This window comes from Myxocyprinus asiaticus, chromosome 26, assembly GCF_019703515.2.
Source record: "Myxocyprinus asiaticus isolate MX2 ecotype Aquarium Trade chromosome 26, UBuf_Myxa_2, whole genome shotgun sequence".
NCBI lineage: Eukaryota > Metazoa > Chordata > Actinopteri > Cypriniformes > Catostomidae > Myxocyprinus > Myxocyprinus asiaticus.
Genome location: NC_059369.1, coordinates 42,521,182 through 42,546,788, shown reverse-complemented (window position 1 = coordinate 42,546,788; position 25,607 = coordinate 42,521,182). Strand labels below are relative to the sequence as shown.

General features: G+C 37.5%; 1 protein-coding gene across 1 annotated transcript in view; it reads right to left on the bottom strand.

Moving 5' to 3' along the window:
• Nucleotides 1–2,076: 2,076 nt before the first annotated feature.
• The window catches only part of LOC127417121 (phosphatidylinositol phosphatase PTPRQ-like), a 76,828-nt gene continuing 53,297 nt past the window's right edge, over nucleotides 2,077–25,607 (bottom strand). The window contains exons 34-57 of the mRNA XM_051656827.1: nucleotides 24,890–25,041; nucleotides 24,393–24,534; nucleotides 23,066–23,347; nucleotides 21,824–22,147; nucleotides 21,612–21,730; nucleotides 21,322–21,508; nucleotides 17,617–17,858; nucleotides 17,364–17,430; nucleotides 17,097–17,255; nucleotides 16,471–16,690; nucleotides 15,101–15,174; nucleotides 13,358–13,457; nucleotides 13,137–13,265; nucleotides 12,914–12,958; nucleotides 12,502–12,528; nucleotides 12,252–12,333; nucleotides 11,984–12,074; nucleotides 11,396–11,472; nucleotides 11,162–11,296; nucleotides 9,138–9,263; nucleotides 8,907–9,055; nucleotides 8,680–8,815; nucleotides 8,468–8,591; nucleotides 2,077–3,876 (exon numbers count right to left, since the gene is read on the bottom strand). Coding sequence (XP_051512787.1) covers nucleotides 3,839–3,876; nucleotides 8,468–8,591; nucleotides 8,680–8,815; nucleotides 8,907–9,055; nucleotides 9,138–9,263; nucleotides 11,162–11,296; nucleotides 11,396–11,472; nucleotides 11,984–12,074; nucleotides 12,252–12,333; nucleotides 12,502–12,528; nucleotides 12,914–12,958; nucleotides 13,137–13,265; nucleotides 13,358–13,457; nucleotides 15,101–15,174; nucleotides 16,471–16,690; nucleotides 17,097–17,255; nucleotides 17,364–17,430; nucleotides 17,617–17,858; nucleotides 21,322–21,508; nucleotides 21,612–21,730; nucleotides 21,824–22,147; nucleotides 23,066–23,347; nucleotides 24,393–24,534; nucleotides 24,890–25,041 — 3,227 coding nt within the window. The 3' untranslated portion in view covers nucleotides 2,077–3,838. The remainder of the gene's footprint in view (nucleotides 3,877–8,467; nucleotides 8,592–8,679; nucleotides 8,816–8,906; nucleotides 9,056–9,137; nucleotides 9,264–11,161; nucleotides 11,297–11,395; nucleotides 11,473–11,983; nucleotides 12,075–12,251; nucleotides 12,334–12,501; nucleotides 12,529–12,913; nucleotides 12,959–13,136; nucleotides 13,266–13,357; nucleotides 13,458–15,100; nucleotides 15,175–16,470; nucleotides 16,691–17,096; nucleotides 17,256–17,363; nucleotides 17,431–17,616; nucleotides 17,859–21,321; nucleotides 21,509–21,611; nucleotides 21,731–21,823; nucleotides 22,148–23,065; nucleotides 23,348–24,392; nucleotides 24,535–24,889; nucleotides 25,042–25,607) is intronic.

Below are 25,607 nucleotides of genomic sequence, written 5' to 3'. Positions count from 1 at the left end.
GTAAGTGCACACAGAATAAAAGTATGAGCAGTTAATCTGCAATATAACCTGCTCGTTAAAAGGTATGTTTATATAGTTATTACTTATATTTACAGTGTTTCTTCATATAGGCCTTAATGAAATTATTTAGCTTCATACATTATTTTCTCCTTCTATTCATGTTTTGTTTACATGGATTTTGTTGCACTAAATAAATATTTTCACATAGTTACAATAGTTGACATGGAATTTCAAGCATTGTCAGGACTTCATCTAAATCTGTTTTAAGCAGCATGATGCAAAAGGTCAAAAGGTGATTGAAAATGGTTAAAACGCAACATCAATGGTGACTATTTGTCATAGCACCCCAAATACTATCCTTTACTTATCAGACGACATTACACACAATGTTCTCATGGATCAGGGAAATTTTGCAGTGTATAGTGACAAACAGATGTTTAGTGTTTTGAAAGAAAAATAAAATAAAAAGTACCTTTTATCCCAGGGGGACTTTAGCCTCATTGTACCCTAATCCCCAAACATCTCCCCCCAAAAGTTGCTACTGGGCCTTTCTCTGAAGAAGCGGGGCCTTGAGCTCTATGAACCTTGTTCTCCAGAGTTTTCTCTTTGTTGTATAACGCTTCAACGGTGCTGTCCAAGGTGCTGGGCTGCTGCTATAGGGTGCTTGCACACTCATTCTCTTCAAAGTAAAAGAGAAAAGGTGAAACTTCTCATAAAAGCCATTAAGACCCGGCCATCTTCCCATAACATATTATGTGGACATATTATGCTTACCATATATGACTAACATGACAAAATAAAGGAAAACATAAATAAAACAAAAGAGTTAAGTGCTTAAAATAACTCACCTCCAATGTGTGTGATGTCATTACATAACATACAGTATATATTTAGGTAAAGGTCACAGTATGATAACAGGGTGGACAATTAATCAAGAGACACCTCCTCTATTAAAGTAAAAAATGACATTTACGGCAATGAATACGTTAATGAGAGAACATAATACTAAACACTTAATTGCATAGAAATGTTTATATATATATATATACACTGTAAAAAAAGTCCTGTTATTTAAAAAAAAAAAAAAAAAACTGCCAGCTGTGATTTCCAGAATAATTATGTAAAAAATACAGTAAAAATGTAAACAACTTTATAGAACCTGTAAATTTTACAGTTTAAAACTGTTGTAATTTACATGACCACGTTGGCACTGTAAAAAAACAAAAAAATATACAGTAAAAAATTTTGATAAACTTAATATTACATTTCTGAAACTGTAAAAATCTGCTTTTTACTTTATAAGGTTTTGTTAATCACTGAAAAAATGACAGAAGAGCACATGATGACATGAAGTTCACCAATAGTGGCTCTTCCAGGAGCAATGACCAATAAACATGTAGAGACAGTGCTCAGTGTCACTCACACAAACACTAAACACCATCAGGGTAACACATGTGAAATTTAAATAATGCAGTAAACATGAACTAAACTACATCAAATATAAAACAGAACATCCCAATGTACATAACTGATATCAAAAATAAGAAGAAACATAACTATTCCCTTAAATATAATGAAATATGATGGGTCATGCAGGGAATTGTGGGAAAGCCCGATAATTGTTTTTTACTGTAATTTTAACAATAACTTACTGTAAAAAGTAAAAAGTCTTGTTAAACATAATGTACATTTTTACCATTAATTATACAGGAAAATCATAATTTTTACATATAAAAAATGTAATTTTTACAACATTTTATTGTAAAAACTACTGTATTTTTTAAAATATATAAAAAAATGTTACTGTATATTTTACAGTAAATATTCTATAGAATTTTTACAGTCTTTTACCGTTAAAATGACAGACATTTTTTTACAGTGTATATATATATATATATATATATATATATATATATATATATATATATATATATATATAATCCTATGATTTAGCACTTAATTTTGGTTAAAGATGTTTGACTGCATGCTCAAACCTGAGAAAATTACAATCGTGCAATGATTGAAAATTATTTCAATTATTTAAAATGTGACTTCTAGGCCCACTGTAGAGTGCAACACTATAGGTAGTCTTCATTATTTTAACAAAACCTATAAAAGTTGTAACTGAGTACAATTAAACATTATAAATATACCACAACTTGCAATGGGGTCTTAAAAGGCAACGAATTGTAGGAATGACCCTTAAAGCAGCTGCAAGACAACTCAAAAACAATCCACAAACATCTTCAGAAGATTTATTTCAAAACACCAGTACTGTTGATGTTCATATCTTCACACAAGAAAAATGAATGACATCTGATGTAGTAACTCATTTGGCTTAATAATAACTGAAGATAAATCAAAGCGATTTCTGACTATTTTTTTTTTTAGAAATGTGTGAGATGACATATGTTTCCTCTCACTCCCTACCTGTTACACAAATGAGTGAAAAAAGCACTAAAAGACAATAATGACTTAACAGGTAATAATTTATATTTTAATTTACATAAAATGTATACATAAACTTGTTATGCTCTAACTTTAGGGATAAGGTTATGGAAGGTGTTTCTCGTTCATTTCTGAAACAGATGGCTATCAAACAAATAACATATAGACTGAATAAATGGGAGAGCACCACTGGATAGCCATAACTTGTGTGTGAAGGGCATCAGTGCATTTTTCGCACTGCAGGTAAATTCCCATACATGTCAGATCTCTCAAACTATCTAGACTATTGTACAAATAGGACCAGACATTGTCATGCATAGTGGGTGAAGAAAAAGAATGACTATAAAGAGGGGTAAACTACTGCAATTCTATTTGATTATATATTAAATACATTATTATACATTAATGCTTCTTCAATCTTATCAAAGGTTAAGTGCGTAATTTCTGTGCCACTAGCAGCACCTAACTGAATTGCAAAATGATGACTTTCCAAACAGGCTTCAGAAATTTCCCATCTGTCCATGTTTGGACAGATTAGTAGTCCCGCCCCAAACTCACGCCATTGGCTGAGCCAGAGGCTGATGTCGGACTGCTCAAACAAATAGAGCAATGTTTTGAAAGTGTCACAGAACCACTTTAGACTCTTCAGGAAATCACTCTACCAGTGGCTTAAAGTTGTCTCTGCACATTCAACTGGATAGGAGAAAATATTTTACCATCAAAAAAATAAGAAACTGTAGTATTTAATAGAAGTTGATCCTCTCCGATAAAACACATCTATAGCTTTATAAATGAAGATATCACTTTAAATGTCATCAAAGCAGCTTTACAAAGACAAGCACCCTAGAAATCCTTGTTTCTTATGATTGCCTTAGTTCCAAATGTTCATTACAGCTTACTCATTACACCAATATTCTAAACATAGTAAAGTTGTGTAACAGTAGACGCAAGATGCTTGGGACCTGTCTGAATCCATGTACCATAATGAGGAAACTGTTTGCGGTATGACTCGTCCCAAATCACTTGTTCGACTTTCTTTGGAAACAGACTCTCAGTACTATGGGGGCTGTTCAATTTTGAACTAAATGTATGAGGTGAAGCATATTCTAAAAGAAAAGAGGTGCTTTAGTTGGGTAAGAACTTTGAGAAAACTTTGATGGATGATAGTGTTTGGTACATGTAAATCAGAAGTTATGAGACAGAGACGATCTGTTTAGGTGAGAAAACACAAGTTTGTTACTGCATTGTGTATTTTCCTCTTATATTCTTCTTCACTGGTTGGCCCCGAGATCCAGAGTCCCAGCGTCTGTGTAGGGATTTCATGAGTTTGTCCCATGTCTCCTCACAACCATCAAAGAGAGTAAGAATTCACAAGAAACAAATGTCCTTTTTACATTGTTGTCTCCTCCCATTCCAATTCAACATCACCTGAAAGGAGACAATAGGCAAGATACAGTTACTAAGGCCACGTCCACACTTATCTCTTTTTAAATGCTCAATTTTCAGTTTCCTAATGTCATTGTTTTCAAAGTATATGGAAATGCTATTTTCGGTTGATTGGAAAACACGTTCCACTGTGGATGAGAGACGGAAACGTAAGAAAATCGATGTGTATTTAAACGAAAACATATTGAAAAATCTGTTTTCAGTTTCTTAATGTCATCGTTTTAGAGAGCATGTGATAATGGCACAATCCTAGAATTTTATTTAGTACTGTAAGCAAATTGCTACAACTATCAAGTACATCCTTTATTGAAACTTCCTAAATTTATTCTTACATAAGATTGAGCTTATTAGATCACAGATTGTATCTACACATAACCCGGTATGGTATTGCTCTGTCTCCGCTGTTTTCCCCCAATTTGTGCTTATAACTCTGTCATCTCTAGCTACTATAATAGAGCAAGTAAATCCTTCAACTTCCCCATCTGCTCCTGTCCCCCCACATATGTTGAAGGATTTGTTTGATATCGTGGGGCCTAGTGTGCAGTCTATGATTAACAGTTCTGTATCGAATGGTATTGCTCCTATCTGTCTTACACGGGCAGTGGTTCAGCCTCTTATTAAAAAATACAAATCTTTGACTCCAGCCAGGTCTCCTAAGCAACCAAATTGGCCCAGTTGCTAGGGAGGGTAGAGTCAAATGGGGTGACCTCCTCGTGGTCGCGATTAGTAGTTCTCGGTCTCAATGGGGCGTGTGGTAAATTGTGCGTGGATCGCGGAGAGTAGCATGAGCTTCCACATGCTGTGAGTCTCCGCGGTGTCATGCACAATGAGCCACGTGATAAGATGCGCGGATTGACGGTCTCAGAAGCGGACGCAACTGAGACTTGTCCTCCGCCACCCGGAGTGAGGTGAGTAACCGTGCCACCACGAGGACCTACTGAGTAGTGGGAATTAGGCATTCCAAATTGGGAGAAAAGGGGTTAAAAAAACAACAACAAAAAAACAAATAAATCTTGATCCTGCTATTTTAAACAATTATCGTCCTATTTCTAAATGGCCATTTTTATCGAAGTATTTAGAGAAAGTTGTTTTGTCTCAGCTTTCTTCATTTTTAGTAGAGAATGATATTTTGGACAGATTCCAGTCGGGATTTAGAGCTCATCACAGCACAGAGTCTGCTCTTTTTAAAGTTTTTAATGATATTTTATTAGCCGTCAACTCCGGTCTCTCTGCTATTTTAATTATGTTAGACCTTAGCGCTTCCTTCGACACTATTGACCATGCTATCCTTTTGGATCAGTTGAAGTGTGAGGTTGGCATTCAGGGGACTGTGCTAAAATGGTTTAAGGGATAGAACATTTTCTGTTAAAATTGGAAATTCAGCATCATCTTCAGCTCTTTTAAAATATGGTCTTCCTCAAGGCTCTGTACTGGGCCCCATATTATTCTCATTATATGTGCACCCTCTAGGATCTATCTGCCGCCAGCATGGAATTTCTTATCATTTGTATGCCGACGACACAGCTTTACTTCAATTGTTTGAAGGATGTTAAGTGTTGGCTATCTAATATCTTTCTTCGGTTAAACGACAATAAATCAGAAGTTGTTATTTTTGGCCCATCTAAATCTAAAGAGGCATTAGCCCATACACTTGCACCACTAGCGATTAGTGTAAAGGACAATGTGAGCAATCTTGGTGTAATACTAGATTCAGCTCTTACTTTAAATGAGCAGATACATTCTATAGTTAAAAGCAGCTACTATCATCTTAGAGTTATTTCTAAAATAAAGCCTTTTCTTGGATTTAAAGATCTGGAGGTGATAATTCATGATTTTATTTCATCCCGCATCGACTACTGTAATTCCCTCTACTCGGGAATTGGTCATAAGCAGTTATCCCGTCTACAACTTGTGCAGAATGTGGCAGCCAGGTTACTGACTGGCACCAGAAAAAAGGAACATATTACTCCCATCATGTCTTCCCTTCTCTGGTTGCCATATAAGTACAGAGTCGACTTTAAAATATTATTGTTTGTATTTAAAGCACTACATGGCCAGTCTCCACAGTACATCAATGACCTTCTTAGGCCCTATAATTCCTTTAGGCTATTGAGATCGTGCAACCAAATGCTGTTAGCAGTTCCAAGCTCTAGACAGAAATCTAAACGTGATCGAGACTTTTCTGTGGTTACCCCAAGTTATGGAATGATCTCCCTATTCACATCCAGTCCTCCCCTTCAATTGAGATTTTTAAATCAAAGTTGACATTTTATATTTTTGAATTAGCTTTGAAGTCTGAGTAATGAATTCATTTTTAAGCGAGTGAAGAAATTTTCAAGTGTGTTATTAATGTATGTCTCTGATGTTCTGTTGTTTTCTTCCTTTGTATTGTTTATTCCACAAAAATTGTGAAGCACTTTGGATAACGTTAACATTTAAAAAGTGCTATATAAATAAAGATGAGTTGGGTTGAGTTAATGGAGAGCGTTTTTAAAACGATTTATTTTCGGTGGAGGATTAATGCATTTTCTTCTTTTTTCCTCCCCAATTTGGAATGCCCAATTCCCAATGCGCTCTAAGTCCTCGTGGTGGTGTAGTGACTCGCCTCAATCTGGGTGGCGGAGGACGAATCTCAGTTGCCTCCGTGTCTGAGACCGTCAATCCGCGCATCTTTTCACGTGGCTTGTTGAGCGCATTACCGTGGAGATGTAGCACGTGTGGAGGCTTCACGCTATTCTCCGCGGCATCCACGCACAACTCACCACGTGCCCCACCGAGAGTGAGAACCACATTATAGCGACCACGATGAGGTTAACCCAACGTGACTCTACCCTCCCTAGAACCCGGGTCAATTACTTGCTTAGGAAGAATGACTGGAGTCAATCAGCACACCCTGGATTCGAACTTGTGACTCCAGGTGTGGTAGTCAGCGTCTTTACTTGCTGAGCTACCCAGGCCTCCTATTAATGCATTTTCAAGTGAAAACATATTGGTGTGGATGTGGCCTGTTTCATCAACGCAAAACAGAACAGAATCTTTATTTGGATGAATCTCGCAAAACCTGTATTTTAACTAGAAATAAATAAAAGAAATATGCAAAATTATATTTTGCATGCTAAAAAATAAGCATATTTTAATAACAAATAAAATAAAACTGTGTCCAGATAGTATGATTTTCATTACAGTGTTACAGATTAGTGTTGTGTATTCAGGATTTTTTGCATTACAGTAAAAAAAATCTTAATGGTGTTAAAAATATGCTTTATACAGTATGCTGCAAGACTTTTCTTTGTGAGATTCACCCACTTAATTGCACATATGATTGAGGCCAGAGAAATTTATTTCACGACTTTAATGCAACTCACAGTGAAGTGCTACTTTGTTTGTTCGCTCAGAGCCAAAAAGAAGTTCGAAACACCTGAGCAACAGCATGCTTTTTGTGAACATTCAGTCACCGGTCACACCGCTGGGGGAGGCGTTTAGACTAGAGGAGCATTAAAATATGAGGATGCTCAAGACTGCATGTAAAACATCTAAAACTAATATGAAATTCTATGAGTAGAATCAATAAAAGAAGCTGTTTTAACTGCTCAATGATGAATTAAAGTAATACACACAGTAAATAATGTGTAATTTGTAATGTTTACCTTTTGCATTCATGTTGCTAATGCGCTAACACACTAAACGTTGCTGTAATATGCTCCAATAACACTTTGTTGACTGTAATTGTTATTATTATATTATTACTTGTTATTGTAAATGATGACACTGATACTGCCAGTGCTGCAAAGATGGGTGTACTGTATAAAAGAGTGTTAATGGGTAGAATACAGACAAAGGAATGATGATAGGCAAATTTAATTTGGGCAGATGTGTGAATGGCTTTCGCTGTAGACATCACATGAGTGAAGCAGCATATCAAACAACAGAATAAGTGGGCACTTCAGAGTATTTGAGTAGATTTGATTCCTTTTGACTTGTTATTGTGTAAATTTGCACCAGCTCGCTAATAACAACAACGTTTTATTTTGCACCAGCTCGCTAATAACTACATGCCATTGTGTTCATGTTGACTGATCTTAACTGACCGATAGGGAATTAGAGTTCGACCTCAAAGTAGGTGGAGCTCCAGGTCACCCAAACCAATGAAGTGGACCAATGGCAGCAAGAAGGTAAGAAGTTTTCCTGAAAGTTCGTGGTGGCCAGCTGTTACGAACCATCGAAATGAACTAAAAAAAAAAAACTTCCTTTTGGCTAGATTTTGTTCTAAATGATGTCACACCCATTCGTTCTTCGATTTCGTATGAAGTGTGCAGGGGCCTTTACGCTACAGGGACAATTCCCCAGAGTAACTTGAGGTTAAGTGTCTTGCTCAAGGCCATAATGGTGATAGTTTATGGATCAACCCTTGCAAGGTTCAAATCTTTGTCTTTTTAGTCAGCATCCCACTGCCCAGTTGCAACAAACCCCCTAAGAAAGTTAAAAAACCCTTAGTTTTTATTGTAAGGGTATCATTGCAAAGGGTTTTCTTAAATTTAGGGATTCCTTGCAACTTTCTGACAAACAATTTTACCCTCCATCGCATCCAGCGAGTCCATCTTCTCCAGAGCGGAGTAATTTACAAACCAGATGGACTGACTGTTTCCTTTAGCAGACAGCAGATCCAGAGTGCTTTGATGCAGAAACATGTACTGAGCCTGAGAGAGACACAAACATCAACATATCATCATTTTACAGTATTCTACAGAAACACTATGTTTATCATTTCAATGAAAGACACTTTACCAGGTTTTGCACCATGCACATCCTCTCGCTGCGTAGTTCTGCGACCAGACCGTATATATCCACAAAGTCATGATCCCTGATATGCTGAACGAGATGATCCAGAGCTATGAACACTCCAGTCCTGCCCACACCAGCACTGCACATACAGACAGGTATGTTTGCACTACATACTGTGTGTATTATGACAAGACTTCCAGTTTAAAGCGTAGATATGGGTCAGCACCTACCTGCAGTGGACCACGATGTTTGTGTTGTCATGGCCTCTGTTGGACCGGACTGCTTTGACAAACTGGATCAGTGTGGAGCTGGACTCCGGAACACCGTGTTCAGGCCATGACGTGTAGTTAAAATGATGAACAATCATGTAGGTACCATGCTGGAGAGAGAAAGAATAAGAGAGAAATTTGTCAGTGAGGATTATCGTAATTATCATTGTCTCTTAATCTGGATTATTTTACCCTTTCCACTCTGATTGCTCGAACTGTCCAATCAGGGCACACATCCTCTGTGAGTTTAGTGATTATGATGTCAGCAAAAACAGTTACAGGTTTATTGTCCTCCGGCCAGTACTGATGACAACGGATCTGAAATGTGCAAACAAAATATTTGAACTGTTAATTGTTTATAATGTGTATGATAAATGGCAATTTTTCACATTTATCTTTAAATAACCAAATACATAGATAGTTTTCAAAAGAACTTGAAAATAAAAAGTTCTTTGTGGAACTTAAAAAGCTTCTTAAATAACATCCGACTGTAACACCATTTTTGGTTCTAATTGTAACCTTTATTTTTCTCGTTATTTTTAAAAGTAAGGGTTAGGGTAGGGTTAGGGTAAGGTTAGGGTTAGGTTAGTGTTAGGCTAGGGTTATTACATATATCAGTGTTTCTCAACTGGTGGGTCGCGACCCAAAAGTTAGTCACAGGTCTATTCGGACTGGGTCACGGACAGCAGGGAAAGAACAATGCCGTAGTTCTCCCATTGAAGATTTTTCGGTGGCCGCCAGGGGACGGAGGGCTCACTGCCTTCCACCAGGGGAGGAGCGGCTATCGTCCGCCATGGGGGCGGAGGAGTGGCTGAGGACCAGGCGACAGCATGTCCTGGGACCGGTGAGCCACTTTTTCTCTCTCTCTCTCTCTGTCTCTCCCCCTCGCTCTTTCCCTCTCCCCTCTCCCTCCCCTTGTCTCTCCCAGGGTCCAAAGAGGTGGGGAAGACCTGCTGGCAGAAGGACGGCTTGAAGGGCAACACCTCCTGTCCAGGAAGGTAGGGGAGTACGTCAAGCCGGAGGTTTCCCCAACCTGAATTGGGTGGTGGAGGAATGTGACGAGGAGGAGGGCGTGGCCGGGCCGTGAGGATGCACACCCGGCGCTGAATCGTCCTAATCAGCCGGAAGGGGGATAAGGACGAGCCGGAGACGCCAGTTAGAGAGAGAGAGAGATGCACGAAGTTGTGTGTGTCTTTATTTGTTTTGCAGTTTATGTTATGTTTGCGTTCTGTTTGATTAAAGTTTTACATTGACTGTTCAGCTGGTTCCCGCTTCCTCCTTGCCCATCTTATGAACCTCGTTACACTCGCATTCAGCTTAAAGCTTCTCATCTGCACTGGGATATTTCCGCTGTCGCACAAGTGTAACAGAACCAGCTCACGCTAATGATCTGCTCCGCTCTCTGGCGTGCGCACAACAACCGGGCTTTTCTCAATATTTCGGTACGCAGACCTCAAATCTGATGTGACCCATTTCAATTCTACTGAGACTTTTCTAGTTTAAAGCGTTACGGAGGAAGTCAAGTCGAACCTTTTAAACAGTAGGCAGCCCTGACATGCCAAACAGCACTGAGGAGGAAAAGAGCAACACTGCTATGCGCAATTTTTTTTCGTTTTCATTACACATCATCACCTTTACAAAATAGTTTCATGATTTTACACGAGTAAAAGTAACAAAATGTTATAATTGCACCTGAAATAATCTAAAGGTAGAATCTATTAGATCTCATTTTATATCAACAGTGGCAGTTGTAGTTAAAGTTTCAAAATGTGTTTCGCCTAGTATCTTTTAAATAAATACTATAATTTACTACTATTATTTAAGACTAGCTACATTGACCTAACCATGGTAATGACGAGCCTTTCCACCTGTGTAATATGTATGTTCTGTTTGAATGATGAACGGGATAATAATGGGCTCATATAAATTCAGTAAATATGCTCTTCGATTTTTAAAAGGGGGCATCAGCAACAAAAATAATGTCACTTGATGCATGCCCTTGTACTTGAAAGCCATGAACAAAACTATGCCATATAAAAGGAAATGCGACCCAGGATACATTAAATACAGGTTACGTTTTTACTATAGTGGGTCGCCACTCGCCACTTGATTTCCAATGTACAATCTGGGTCCCGAAGCAAAACCAGTTGAGAACCACTGACATATATTACATACATCTATGGCTTCATTGTTTTGTTGAAGAAATAAACACATACCCTGCCCTTCTCAAAGCATTGCGTGAGCATGACAATAGTTTTTGTCCCCGTCTCCCAAATCATCCTCCAGAAGTCTGCGACGGTACTCGGCAGAGGACCCTGTGTGGCTATAAACTCATTAGGACACAGATAGCCCTGAGACAAAGAGACGAGACGAAAAAGGAATAAGAAATGAAGGTTCTGTTGAAGTTTAACGTGAGACAGCTGAAATGTGGGCTGTTCTCGAGCTCTTACAGATACAAAGCTGGCATTGATGTAGTCAGATCCCGGCATTCCCGGCTCAGAGAGTAACTTCACTCTGTTATTGTTATCTAAAACAAAGAATTAAAAATAAAATGTGTTTGTATAACATAAGATTGGCAAGTTTTAAAGGAATAGTTATCTGAAAATGAATATTCTGACATCATTTACACAACCTCATTTCGTTCCAAACCTGCATGATTTTCTTTCTCCCATAAAATGCAAACTAATATATTTGAAGGTATACCTGAGCTTTTCTTTTCTATACAATGAAATCATATTTTAGCCAGGGGCTGTCAAGATCCAAACAGGACAAAAAAGCACTATAGATCCAAACAAGAATCAATATTATATATTGACTTAAATTTCAATCTGTTCCAAATATAGAGCGCAAGTCATCTGGTCTACTTTTATGACCCTTTTATGGTCCTTTTATGTCCTTTTTGGAGCATGACAGTCACTGCATGATTTCATTTAGGAAAGGAAAAGAAGAACATGATCGTTCTGAAGAAAGAACCACATGATGGTGACAGAATTGTCACAGTATGTATGTAAATGTGAATGTAATTGTGTGAATCATACATGGTTTAATGTTAGTGAAGCGATTCTTGGAGCGATTCCAAGGCAGATCGGCGTCTGACGTTGCCAGATCATGAAGCAACTTCGGCAACTCCTGTCATACACACAAAAAAAGTCTAATTAAGAAACACACCGGGAACCATCATGTTTTCCAAAAACACCACAAACTCAAGTGTTCTACCAAAGCGTCACTAAAACGAATTTTATAGTTCACTTTCTCGGGTTTTCTCACTCTCACCCACACAAAAACACATCTAAAACTAAAGCTTACCGCAAACTCCTCCTGAAACTTGGCATTGTCGTTGGCACAAAGATCTTCCACATGCTGAAGAAACGATTTCTTACTGATTGGCCTGTAAATGTGTTAAAGAGAGACAAATAAAGCATTAAAACATCCACAAAACCCTAAATAACAACAACAAGCATTATTTCTACAGAACAGATTTTCGTAAAAAGGTGTAAAAATGAGAAAAGGAGGACAATATCAATCAATCTACAAAACAATTCTCCTTATCACTTACTTGAGAGATTTCCTGTAACTTAGCAGCCTGGAACATTAGATAGAAGAAAAGTATGAAATTGTGCTCTTGGACTGGAAAATGAGACTTTTCATGTTTAGTGATAAATAAGAAATGAATCTATGTGCAGTTCACTACTTGATCTAATTAGAGGAAGACTCACGAACATAAAAAGAATATGAGAGTCATTTTCTGTGTGATCTTTCAAGCAGAAATCTACAAAGCCAAACTACAGAGCAACGGAATGAAACCCAACAGCCCCATAATACTGCAAGACAGAGATACTAATATCAAGTAACAAAATACTCCAGGTACTAACACCACAGCATGCAACTGGGAAAAGATAAACTTTTCACCTTTAAAAAGACAGACATCTACAAACCATGTACACATCAACATCACTCTCTCTACTTACTGGATGACAAAAATCTCCTTCTTTCTAAAGAAAAAGGAAGAATACCTGAGAACAGAGTGAGTGAGTGAGTGAGTGAGTGAGAGAGTAAATAATTGAGAGATTGAGTGAATGAATGAATAAGCCAGAGCAAAAGACCAAAGGTAACTGTCTCTTATGTGGGCATCATGAGTGCTCGTGTACAGTGTGAACAGGAAACAGTGATGGGTGATGTTAGATGACTCACCGGTTGATCTTCTCCTCTTTGAGCTCCATGTCAGCCACTGCAATCAGCTGATCCAGCTTGAACTTGGTCTCAATGATCTCAGCCTCGCGTGGAGAGTACGTCCCACCTTCCTTCTGCCTCCGGTGGATCCTGGGATCGGAGGCAACAAACCAGAGATAAACTGGAGCACATCGCGCTTGAGTACTGAATCAAAGCCCTTTTTAAAACAACACATATCTTACCTCACAGATCCGTATATGAGCAGAATTAAAAGCAAGGCCAGGAAAAAAGACAACAGAACTCCAAGAATGATTTGCTCATCCCTGGTCAACAGATGGTCATCTGAGAGAGAGAATGACAGAAAGAGACTTCTTGCCATTCCTTGTATTTTCATTTTGTCCCTTTCTTAATTAATGTTCATTGTTTTTGCAAAGATTTTTGTGTATGTAGCTCAGCTGTAAACACTCTGGCTATACAAATGTACAAATGTTTCACATGCCAGTCATGCACCTTAAACTGAAAGTATGAGTTAGAGAGGCAGAGAGAGAGAGGAAAATGGAAAGACAATGAGAGAGTTTAAAGGAATATTCCGGGTTCAATACAAGTTAAGCTCAATCAACAGAATTCGTGGCATAATGTTGATTACCACAAACATGTATTTCAACTTGTTCCTCCTTGTCTTTAAAACAGCAAAATTCGGGGTTCCAGTGAGGCACTGACAATGGAAGTGAATGGGGGCCAATCGGTAAATGTTAAAATACTCACTTTTTCAAAAGTATAGACACAAGATGTAAACAACATTTGTGTTAGCATGATTTTAGTGTGATAAAATCTCTTACTAACCTTTTCTGTGTAAAGTAATAGCCAATTTTACAACTTTGTTACCATGACGATGTAATGCCGTAAACCCTAAACATAAAAACGACAATTTAACGAGATAGTTCACCCAAAAATTTTAATTCTCTCATGATTTACTCACCCTCCTGGCATCCCGGATGTGAATGACTTTCTTTCATCTGCAGAATGCAAATTACAATTTTTTGAAGAATATCTCAGCTCTGTAGGTCCTCACAATGCAATTGAATGGGTGCCAAAATTTTGAAGCTCCAAAGTCCATATAAAGGAAGCATAAAAGTAATTCATAATACTCCAGTGGTTAAATCCATGTGTTCAGACACCATATGATAGGTGTGGATGAGAAACAGATCAATATTTCAATCATTTTTTTTATCATAATTTCTCCTCCCTGCCCAGTAGGGGGCAATATGCACGAAGAACGTGAATCACCAAAAACAGAAGAAGGAGAATGTGAAAGTAAAGTGGAGATTGGCTGAGCAGGGAGGAGAATTTATAGTAAAAAAGGACTTAAATATTGATCTGTTTCTCACCCACACCTATCATATCACTTCTGAAGACATGGCTTTAACCACCTGAGTCATTTGGTGTACTTTTATGTTGCTCTTTTATAGATTTTGTAGCTTCAAGATTATGGCACCCATTCACTTGCATTGTATGGACCTACAGAGCTGAGATATTCTTCTAAAAATCTTCATTTGTGTTCTGCAGAAGAAAGAAAGTCATACACATCTGGGATGGCATGAGGGTGAGTGAGTGAAAAGAGAATTTTCATTTTTGGGTGAACTATACTTTTTAAGAACTTTTCAGCTGAAATAATACATGAGTTTTACCAGAAGAATTAATGCAAGTGTTTTTATGAAATTACAAGCTTCACATTTCTGTCTTTAAACCCTCCAAAAATGGGCCCCATTCACTTCCATTGTAAGTGCCTCACTGTAACATCGATTTTTGATTATTTTAATTTTTTTGAAGAAATTGAGGGACGAGTCAAAATAAATTAAACTTAACTTGTATTGAACCCAGAATATTCCTTTAAACATGGGAAAGTGAAGATAACATGCAGAGTTGTTTTGGAGCATTAATATTGTAATAAATGTGCCTGTTTGGTGTGCACACTGCATTCATACCTGCAGTTCTGACCCTGTCTGAGTATTCAGAGTCTGTGTACTGCCCACGAATATTTGTCGCCCGGAATTTGAATCTAAGCACAATTATAAACAGTAAGATAATGGTTAAAAAATAAATAAAAAATACTCCAAGATATTTTTAACCCTCTGATGCACAACACCAGTTACGATGGACATTTTAACCATTCATTGTGTGATGTTATATCCAAACCACCATGGGTGATCACCATTGACCCATACTCATACTTCTGCTCTACTCTACTATTCTTTTGTAGTGTATGTTGTATAAGTAGTGTGTTCACACTGAAAATGCAACGAAAGAAGAGTATAAGGTTATGTTCTTTTTAATGACAACATAAATTCAACATGGTTGACAAAATCTCATAACTCATAACTAAAGCTCATAACTAAATATCTAAGTTCCTTAAACTTATTTTTCTTAAAAATCCATAGAAGTTTTAAGTGGTAATAACTCAAACTATTGTGTACAAAACTGAAGCTATGGGGAATACCCACAATGCTTGGCGTTTGAATTATTTAATAATGTTTCCTTGGTCAAAGGGAACTTATAGGTACATTTAAATAGTTGTTATTAAGAATTCATAGATGTTTTAGCTTTTTGTTGTATCATTTATGCCTTTTGTTGCAAATAGTTGTTTCGTGTGATGTCACCATTAGTGTGATCTGTGTCTCTTTTGGTCAAGTTGGACTTTATTTCAGTTGTCCATGTGCATGTGCAACTGAAGTGCAGCCATAAACTGTATGTATTTCTGTGGAGAAATAAGTTTAATTAATGACTGACGTAGAATGTGTTATAATCTTCATTATTTAAGCACCTTATTGTATGACCTAAATTTGAGTCCATTCAATTAAAATTATTAAGTTGAACCAACAACATTTAAACAGCAAACATAAGTTAAGTCTACTTGCATCTAGTTACCTTAACTTAAATAGTCAAGTTCATTCTAAATAAACACCAAGTTAATTGAACTTAATAACACAAGTCTTTTACTGGACAGATACTGTATGTGCAGCTCTCTCAAAACACATCATTTTGGAAAAAAAAAAAAAATTAGATGATTAGATAAATGATTATGTTCTTGCTTTTGAAGAAGAAAGAGCCATTGAGATGTTTTTTTCCCTCATGTCCTATTTTCCCTTTGTGATTTAAAGGTTAAGTGTGAATTCAAACACTTTCTCTTATCCCACTTTAATATGCAGAGACAACTACTTACTTACTGGCCGGGATTCTTGCATTTCTGTTTGATGACACTAGTGGCGCAGATTTTACACCCTTCACCTTTAATAATTCATGCATCAGAGGGTAAACAAAACACAGATTAGTGCATGTGCGTGTGTGTCTCTCTTACACATAATATGTTTTAGGTTTAAGCGGTCCGTTACAGAGCGTCTCAGCATCTTCAGACAGGCAGCCCTCGTCTGCTCCTATGACGTATGTGTTAGTGTTTGCGTTCATGCGTTCAGTTCTCTCAGTGCATACTGGATTCGAGAAGCCCTCGTCAGTCAGATACGGAGCGGTAGGATGGAGAAAGACAATCTTCCAGTTGGACAAATTACCGTAGTCCATCACTGCATCAAGATATACCAATATAAATATAATATCACACTACTATACAATATCAGCTGTTATGAAGGCTAAAACCAGGTACAAAAATAGGAAAAATTGTTTCGACATTACAGCCATGAGTGTACTAACCAAGCATGAGGTGGTAAAGCAATAAGCGATAAAAGACAACGTTTTTTTCCCCCTAAAATCCAGATTGTAACTTATCGCACTGTTTCTGTAATGAGCAATAAGATTGCTCACAATTGCATATCAATACCAATGTAGTATTCAGCAATTTGATGGAGAGGTTGCAATTTATTTCACATGTGAAGAGGATAGACAATCATAACAAGGTCATTTTCAGATCGAAGGCACAGTTGCAAAAAAGTGCTTTTTGGCATTGCATGGGTTAGTTGGAACTTTTAATACCTGCTGGCTCTGAAACAATAACCTGGACTTTCTGGATTGGTCCATGAACATCTGTGAAGAAACATTCAGGCATCTCAACGGTGATGGTTCTAGATGTGGCGATGACAGCACCTGCGTTGTTCAGAGCAGCCCGCGGCTTCCTTGTTGGTTTGGGTGGTGCTAAATAAACCAGAATCTTCAACTGACAATCACTCCAGAAAAACAATGCAACGGATCGACAAGGTAATGCATTTTCAATTCTGTTTGAAAAGAAAGAATTTTCCATACCTTTCACACCTGTCATGACCTGAACCTCTGAACTCGGCCCTAAGCCCGCTCCATTCACTGCAGCTATCTGCAAAAAGTACAAACAAACACTTTATTGTCTTATATTGTTATAGAACTTGGTGGGAAGATCATGAAGTGTGTGGCTACCCATCCAAATACTATTATACGAGAATCTCTGTGTAAATATGTATTAATAAAGGCTAATGAAGGAGATTTAAACGGTTCCTAAGTGTTCAGGTGTGAGGTTTCCTACCCGTATGCTGTAATTGAATCCCCCCTTCAGTCCACCTATAACAGCTGTCATTGTGTTATTAGGGTTGTTGATTACTGACAGGCTGTTGATGTAAAAGTCCAGTAGTCCATCGCGGTAGATGGCGGCATGATATGCACTGATATTTCCATTCGGTTCATCCGGTGGAGAGAATGTCACATATACATGAGTCACTTCCTCTGGATTCACTGTCAATGTCACATCTTTGGGTGGATCTTTCGGTTCTGGGAAAACACAACCGTGAAAGTCACATATGAGTTCAAAGTTTAAATTCAGTTTTTTTGAATAGCACTTTTTATAATTTAATAGTTCAAAATAGCAGCTTTACAGAAAATAGAAAAAAATAAATAATAATAGTCTAAATACAGAAAGAGAAAAACAGAAAAACATTGCAGTAGAAAGATTCATTGTTTGTTGATACAAAAGACTTTTGGAATATGTTTTTTTATAAGCATTTTGCTAATTCTTTTATAATCATTTAAAGCTTTTATGAGCTCAAATTAATTAAGAGACTACATAATATATTTGTAAATAAAAAAGAAATTTGACACCGTAGAGCCATATGAAATTAAATACTGAAGACAAAAAGGTTATTCAAAATAGTGAAAAAATTAAAAGAAATGCTGACCAGTTGCAGGACCAAAAATGTACACCTTCCTTTATACCAGTGTTGCTCATTGTGTACATTGATAACCACTGGTCAATCTTGTCAATAACAATTACAAGTAAATGAGAAAACCATTCACTAGAGGTCAACCGATAACCGATTAATCGGTTGATAGCTTTTTTTAATCGATTTATAGAATGTAAAAAAAAAAACCCGTATCCTTTCCTTACTAAGAAGGGCACATACAAAGAGTCCTAAATGAATAAAACCCCAGATGCAGTTTATTGTTCAACCAAAATACCCCAAATTATCCGAAAAAATTTAGATTTGGTGTATAAAACAGGACTTCTAAGCCCAAAACACACCGGGGACTCTTATTTTGAAAAGACGAAATGATGAAAAACTATCGGCGACTATCGCCATAGATTTTTGCCAATAACGATAGTTCCAAAAAGCATCTATCGGCACCAATTAATCGGTAAAACCGATATATCGGTCTACCTCTCCCATTCACTGCTCTTTGCTGAATAACTTTAGTGGCTTAAAAAGTATTAATGTGGGGGCCTGGGCAGCTCAGTGGTAAAAGACGCTGGCTACCACCCCTGGAGTTCGCTAGTTCGCTAGTTCGAATCCCAGAGTCACATGGGGTAACCTCCTCGTGGTCGCTTTAATGTGGTTCGTTGTAGGTGGGGCACGTGGTAAGTTGAGCATGGTTGACGTGGTGGATGGCGTGAAGCCTCCACACGCGCTATGTCTCCATGGCAAGGCGCTCAACAAGCTATGTGATAAGATGCACGGGTTGATGGTCTCAGAGGCAACTGGGATTCATCCTCCGCCACCCGGATTGAGGCGAATCACTACGTGACCACGAGGACTAAAGTGCACTGGGAACTGGGCATTCCAAAATTGGGTGAAAAAAAAAAATATTAATGTATAATAATCATACAGTGAAGACCAGCAATAAATCCCCATAAACTCTATGGACCCACCGGTGGATCCATGGGCGGAGCAAGAAGTGAGCTATAAGTTTAGGCTTAAATTGTAAAAGTCCCTGGATACATAAGTCACTCATATGTGGCACCATTTGAAAGCTTAGAATCTGAACTTTTCATAGAATATCATTACTTTTGAATTTATGTTATGTAAAATAACAAAATAAAGCCTTAAAACTTTGTGTCACAAATGAGCGCCACCTAGAGGTGATGTAGAAATATTTTTTACATAGGACTTAAACAGGCAAGTCATATATCAATTGAAAGCTTCCGTTCTTAGGAATGTGATTGTTCAGTTTATTTTGTTGTCCTACATAACACAGTTCGAATGTTTATCGAAATAATCACAAAGTGAATTATGATCTCTGTAAGACAACAAAGACAAATGTCTCATGTCTGCTCCGATCACTGCTTCTGTATGCCCCAAGTAGCCACAAACTCTTTATCAACTCTTAAGTTAGGCTGTCTTCTTCTATATTAGCAATTTTTTACTTGTCTGTGAGCTTGCTTGGTGAAATAATCCAGTATTATATTTAAAATGTCCAGAAATATTGCAGTCCAGCAAAAAAAGCATGACAATCAAATCGTAGGCAAAATATTGATGGTGAAATGTTATATATCATCGCAAAGCTGAGGATTTCAGCTTTCCAATGACCCTAGATTGTCCATTCAGAGGCAAAAAATATTTTATGAAACAATGGAGAACATGCATGACATCCAAATAGACTTGATGTCTATGGTGTGAGTGCTTGGCTGCATTGGAGCGCCGCCTACATTTTAGATCTGTATATGGTGATGGAAGGTGATAGAGGAAAAAAAAAGACTTTTTGCAGGGAGATAGAGCAAAGAGAACCAGAATAACATGCTTATAAATTTAGGAGAACAAATAATGCACATAAAGTATGTTCATCATAAGATTGTAAACATACTGTATACAGTATTGTTTATTGGAGTTTTTTGCAATTAGTCCACTGTATGTATGTAAGGTGAGCTTTTAAATTTGGGAGTGAAAAACTACAAGTGGCAGCCAAAAATTAGAGTTTTATGTTACATTTTATTTCTTTTTTAAATTTCAGAATGTTTACTTGAATGCTTGATACTTCTGTTAAAAATTTCAAACACTGTTTTCATTTTTTTTCTCCCCTTTTCTCCCCAATTTGGCATGCCCAATTCCCAATGCATTCTAAGTGCTCGTGGTGGCGTAGTGACTCGCCTCAATCTGGGTGGCGGAGGACAAATCTCAGTTGCCTCCGTGTCTGAGACCGTCAATCCACACATCTTATCACGTGGCTTGTTGAGCGCGTTACCGCGGAGACCTAGCACGTGTGGAGGATTCACGCTATTCTCCGTGGCATCCACACACAACTCACCACGCGCCGCACTGAGAGCGAGAACCACATTATAGCGACCACGAGGAGGTTACCCCATGTGACTCTACCCTCCCTAGCAACCGGGCCAATTTGGTTGCTTAGGAGACCTGGCTGGAGTCACTCAGCACGCCCTGGATTCGAACTCGTGACTCCAGGGGTGGTAGTCAGGGTCTTTACTCGCTGATCTACCCAGGCCCCCAAGCAATGTTTTCTTAATATTTTTTGCTCTATTTGTTTTTATTTGTTCTATTGCTTGTAATTTGTTTCTCTGTTCTTATTTTACTACAGACTATTTACTTGTCTTGCATAATTGCTTGAGAACTTGAAATAATGTTTATTTAAAGTAATTAGTATTAGATTTTGCTCGAAACTGGTATTGAGACTTGTCAAATTTCACTGGTATTGGTGCCAAAATTTGTATATTGTGGCAACTTTACATACTTTAAATGTATATTTAGATGGTGCGTGGTACTGTAGATCTTACTTTAATGTTTTCTTTTTTACTCTGAAAAAGTGGAACTCATGCCATAGAATGTGGGCACCCATGCATAACATTCAAACAAATATGAACCTAAAACCTTGATGCTGTTAAAAAAATACACATTATGCGCCAACCACCCAAATACATTGCCATGAAAGAGCCAAATCGAGTATTCCCTTGGCAATTGACACATGCATTCAATGGATATCACACAAACAAGCATCCACACTTACTCACCGTCCTCCAGGGTTCTGACGAGGACAGGTTTAGATGCTTTGCCGTCTCTGCGGGCGTTGGACAGGTTCCCCGTGAAGGCGGTAACAGTCACAGAGTATAGAGTAAATGCAGTCAGATTCCCAATAACCACCACCCTGATCTCCTCTGAATATCGCACCAAAGTAAAGTTATATCCTGAACTATCCAACTGGAAGAGGAGGACAGAAGAGGAAAAGAGGTAGACAATGTCAGAAAGAACAAATTAACAAGAGTTTTTAATTCTGCTAATGGCTTCCTGTATATGAACTCACAGCAGTGATGTCAATGAGGTATGAGGTGGGCCCTGAAATGACCGTTGGTTCATCCCACTCAACCTTTAACCCAGTGGCAGAGGGAACCACTAACATGGCACCAGGTGGGGCATCAGGGTCTAAAACAAAAATAAAGAGAAAGAGAGAGAGAAAGGGATTTTTGTGGAATGACCTGCAATATGCATATGCTACATACTACATGTGTCACATACCTCCAGCGAGTGTCTGTGTGTGGATCCACTCTGAAGGCTCTCCTGCACCAGCCCTGGTGAATGCCACCACTCGGATCTGGTACTGCCTGTACTTCAGAAGAGGGGAAAGTGTGACTCCATTGGTTTCTCCTTCAACCCACTCCACAATCTCACTCTCCACACAGGACTCCAGGTCTCCTTCTTTCTCACAGTGTCTTGCCAATCTCTGAATCTCCACATTATAACCCTGTAACAGACCAGGAACGTGTGCAGGACGCAGCCAGCTTAAAGACACACTGTCAGAAGTAACGTCCATTACTATCAGTGATTGAGGGGGACCAGGAACTGCAAACAGAGAGAAAGAACCAATTAGAGACACAGTTGTTATTATGAATTTTGTCATAAATACATTGCCCTGACTTCAATTAGACAACAACCGTATACTGTACATTATATAATATGGAACATTTCACAAAGAAATGTCTCAGAATTAAAAAAACTAAACAAAACAGGAAATTATATTGATTTCTTATCAATTTTATTTTGTATAAAGAATATTTTACCTATTTTTAGGACCATTAAGATTTCAAAAAAATTAAGCACAGTTCACCCCAAAATTCTCATTAATATACTGTAATGTAAAAAAATTAAATTTAATAAAAAATATATATTTTCATTACATTAATGCAGTAATTCAGTTAATGAAAATCATCCTGTCAAGACACAATATTTGTTTAAATAAAAACAGCATGAATAAAATTCAGTACAGCAAATTCTACCAAATTTACAAAATTATATATACTGTATAAAATTATATATTTTAAAATGTTAAGAGAATTTTGTGTTTAATATTCAGAAAAATAATGACACAATGCATCCAAAGAATGAAAACTGACTATATATATAAAGCAAAATATACTACATATTTTTAGGGGGAATCTGGGTCATATTTCACACAAAAAATATACTGTATTTTTTTAAAGTATTTTTTACATTTTTTATAATTAATTTATTTTTTATTCTATAGAAAGCTAAGTGTTATTAGCTCATTTTGTCAATCTTATAAATCTATAAATAAATATCTCTCTATACAAAGGACAAAAAAATTATGGGGAGAAAAGGGGATAATGTTGCAAGCCAAACTCAAACTCAAATTTCCCACATGAGCACCTCAGCTCAAGTTTGTTGATTCATATGAGAAAACCACTAGGTCACTGATCCAACCCTTTTATGAATGTTATAATATAATGGTAGACATTGTACCTGACTCTGGTGGAGTGTGTGCTGTACAGTTCGCCTCCTCTCCTGTTCCGGCTGAATTAACAGCAGCCACACTGATGACGTAGAACACGTCAGGTGAAAGACCACTGAAAGTGTGTACCATTGAGTGTGTTAGTGTAAGAGGATGAGCCTCTTCTTCCCGATCTACAGAGCGAATGAGGTAATGCAGAATCTCTCCGTTAGGATGAATTGGAGGCTCCCATTCCATGTACACAGAGTTCCAATTCAATCCAGAACAGCTTAGATTTCCAACAGCATCTGATACTGTAACACACACACACACACACACACACACACACACACACACACACACACACACACACACACCCACACACCATTACATATATAGACATATGACAGACACTCATCTATATATATATATATATATATATATATATATATATATATATATATATATATATATATATATATATATATATACACACAGATCAGCCACAACATTAAAACCACCTGCCTAAGAGAGTAGATCCCCCTCGTGCCGCCAAAACAGCGCCAACCCACATCTCAGAATAGCATTACAGAAATACTCAAACCAGCCTGTCTAGCATCAACAATCATCCATGCGATTATCTAATCAGCCAATCGTGTGCCAGCAGTGCAGTGCATAAAATCATGCAGATACGGGTCAGGAGCTTCAGTTAATGTTCACATCAACCATCAGAATGGGGAAAAAATGTGATCTCAGTGATTTGGACCATGGCATGATTGTTGGTGCCAGATGGGCTGGTTTGAGCATTTCTGTAACTGCTGATCTCCTGGGATTTTCACACACAACAGTCTCTAGAATTTACTCCGAATGGCGCCAAAAACAAAAAACATCCAGTGAGCGACAGTTCTGTGGATGGAAACGCCTTGTTGATGAGAGAGGTCAACAGAGAATGGCCAGACTGGTTCAAACTGACAAAGTCTATGGTAACTCAGATAACCACTCTGTACAGTTGTGGTGAGAAGAATAGTATCTCAGAATGCTATTCTGAGATGCAGGTTGGCACTGTTTTGGCGGCACGAGGGGGACTTACACAATATTAGGCAGGTGGTTTTAATGTTGTGGCTGATCGGTGTATATTATAAATTATAATTAAAAAAAAATAGTATATATATATATATATATGATGGTTCCTTGATAAGAGATTCTTCAAAGATTCTACAAATAACCATAAAGAACTTTTATTTTTAGAGTGTATTGTGCATTTTTGGATCATCATGTGCTTGTGTGTTCATGTTTCAAGTTCTACAAACTTTTAAACTTGGATGTGTGTGTGTGTGTGTGTGTGTGTGTGTGTTTTACCTGATTCGTTGGTGGTAAATATGACAGGTAAGCTGTACTGGTCGCCATTTCCTGCTCTGGTGAACGTGCTCACACTGATCTCATATGAATTGTGAGGTCTAAAGCCACTCAGCTCTGCTTGTGTGGATGCATCTGACAAGTTCTTGAATAAACACAGGTTTATGAATTTAACACACATTCAGGAAAATGCAAGCAGCAAAAGCATTGAAAACCTGGGACTCAAAATCGAATTTAAACCTATAAATAAACATACAGTTTTAGTATTTTCAAAAAAAGAAATAAATAATATACGTATATATATAAATTCTGCACTATTTCTAGGTCACTAATGAAATATAAGCAAACTTGCACAAAATGTGTCATGCAAGCAAAAGGGGAAAATGTCAAATTTCATGAAATTATGAAATACAAATTTTCAGAAAAATTACATTAATAAATTGAATTAGAAAAATTATTTAAAAAATCAATTCCACACATACATGCACGCAGGTGTGTACCTGATAACTAAAAGTGTGTGTGTTCAGTTCAAGTATTCTGAATCCATAGTGTTGGACGACTCCGTTTGGCTCCAGACTCGGTTCCCACTGAAGCCACACTGAATCTGAAGTGTGGTTAAATATACTCAGATTGCGTGGTGGGGACACTGGTCCTGGATACACAAACCAGCATATCAGACATCAGACACAGACACAAAAGAATGTTCCGGGTTTATTACAAATTACGATCAATCAGTCGACAGCATTTATGGCATTATGTTGATTACTGCAAAAAATTATTTAGACTTGTCCCTCATTTATATACTGTATATATATATATATATATATATATATATATATATATATATATATATATATATATAAAAAGCAAAAATCTGGTTTACATAAGACACTCAGGGGCAGATTCAATTAACAGTTGCACACTTTTGCATGTGGTATTTCAGCGCAGTATGTTACTCATTATATTCAATATTACTACTTTGTTATCAGGAGGACATAATGCCAGTAAATCCCTGATTTTACCACACTAAAATCATGTTGCAATGTATAATGATGATATCGTGTGGCTATACTTTTGAAACAGTGAGTATATTAATGTTTATGAACTGGCCCCATTCACCTCCACTGTAAGTGACTTACAGTTACTGCTATTCTGCGGGGTTTTTTTTTTTGTTTTTTTTTTGTGCTAGTCAAACATAGCATGCAAGGAGTGCTTGGG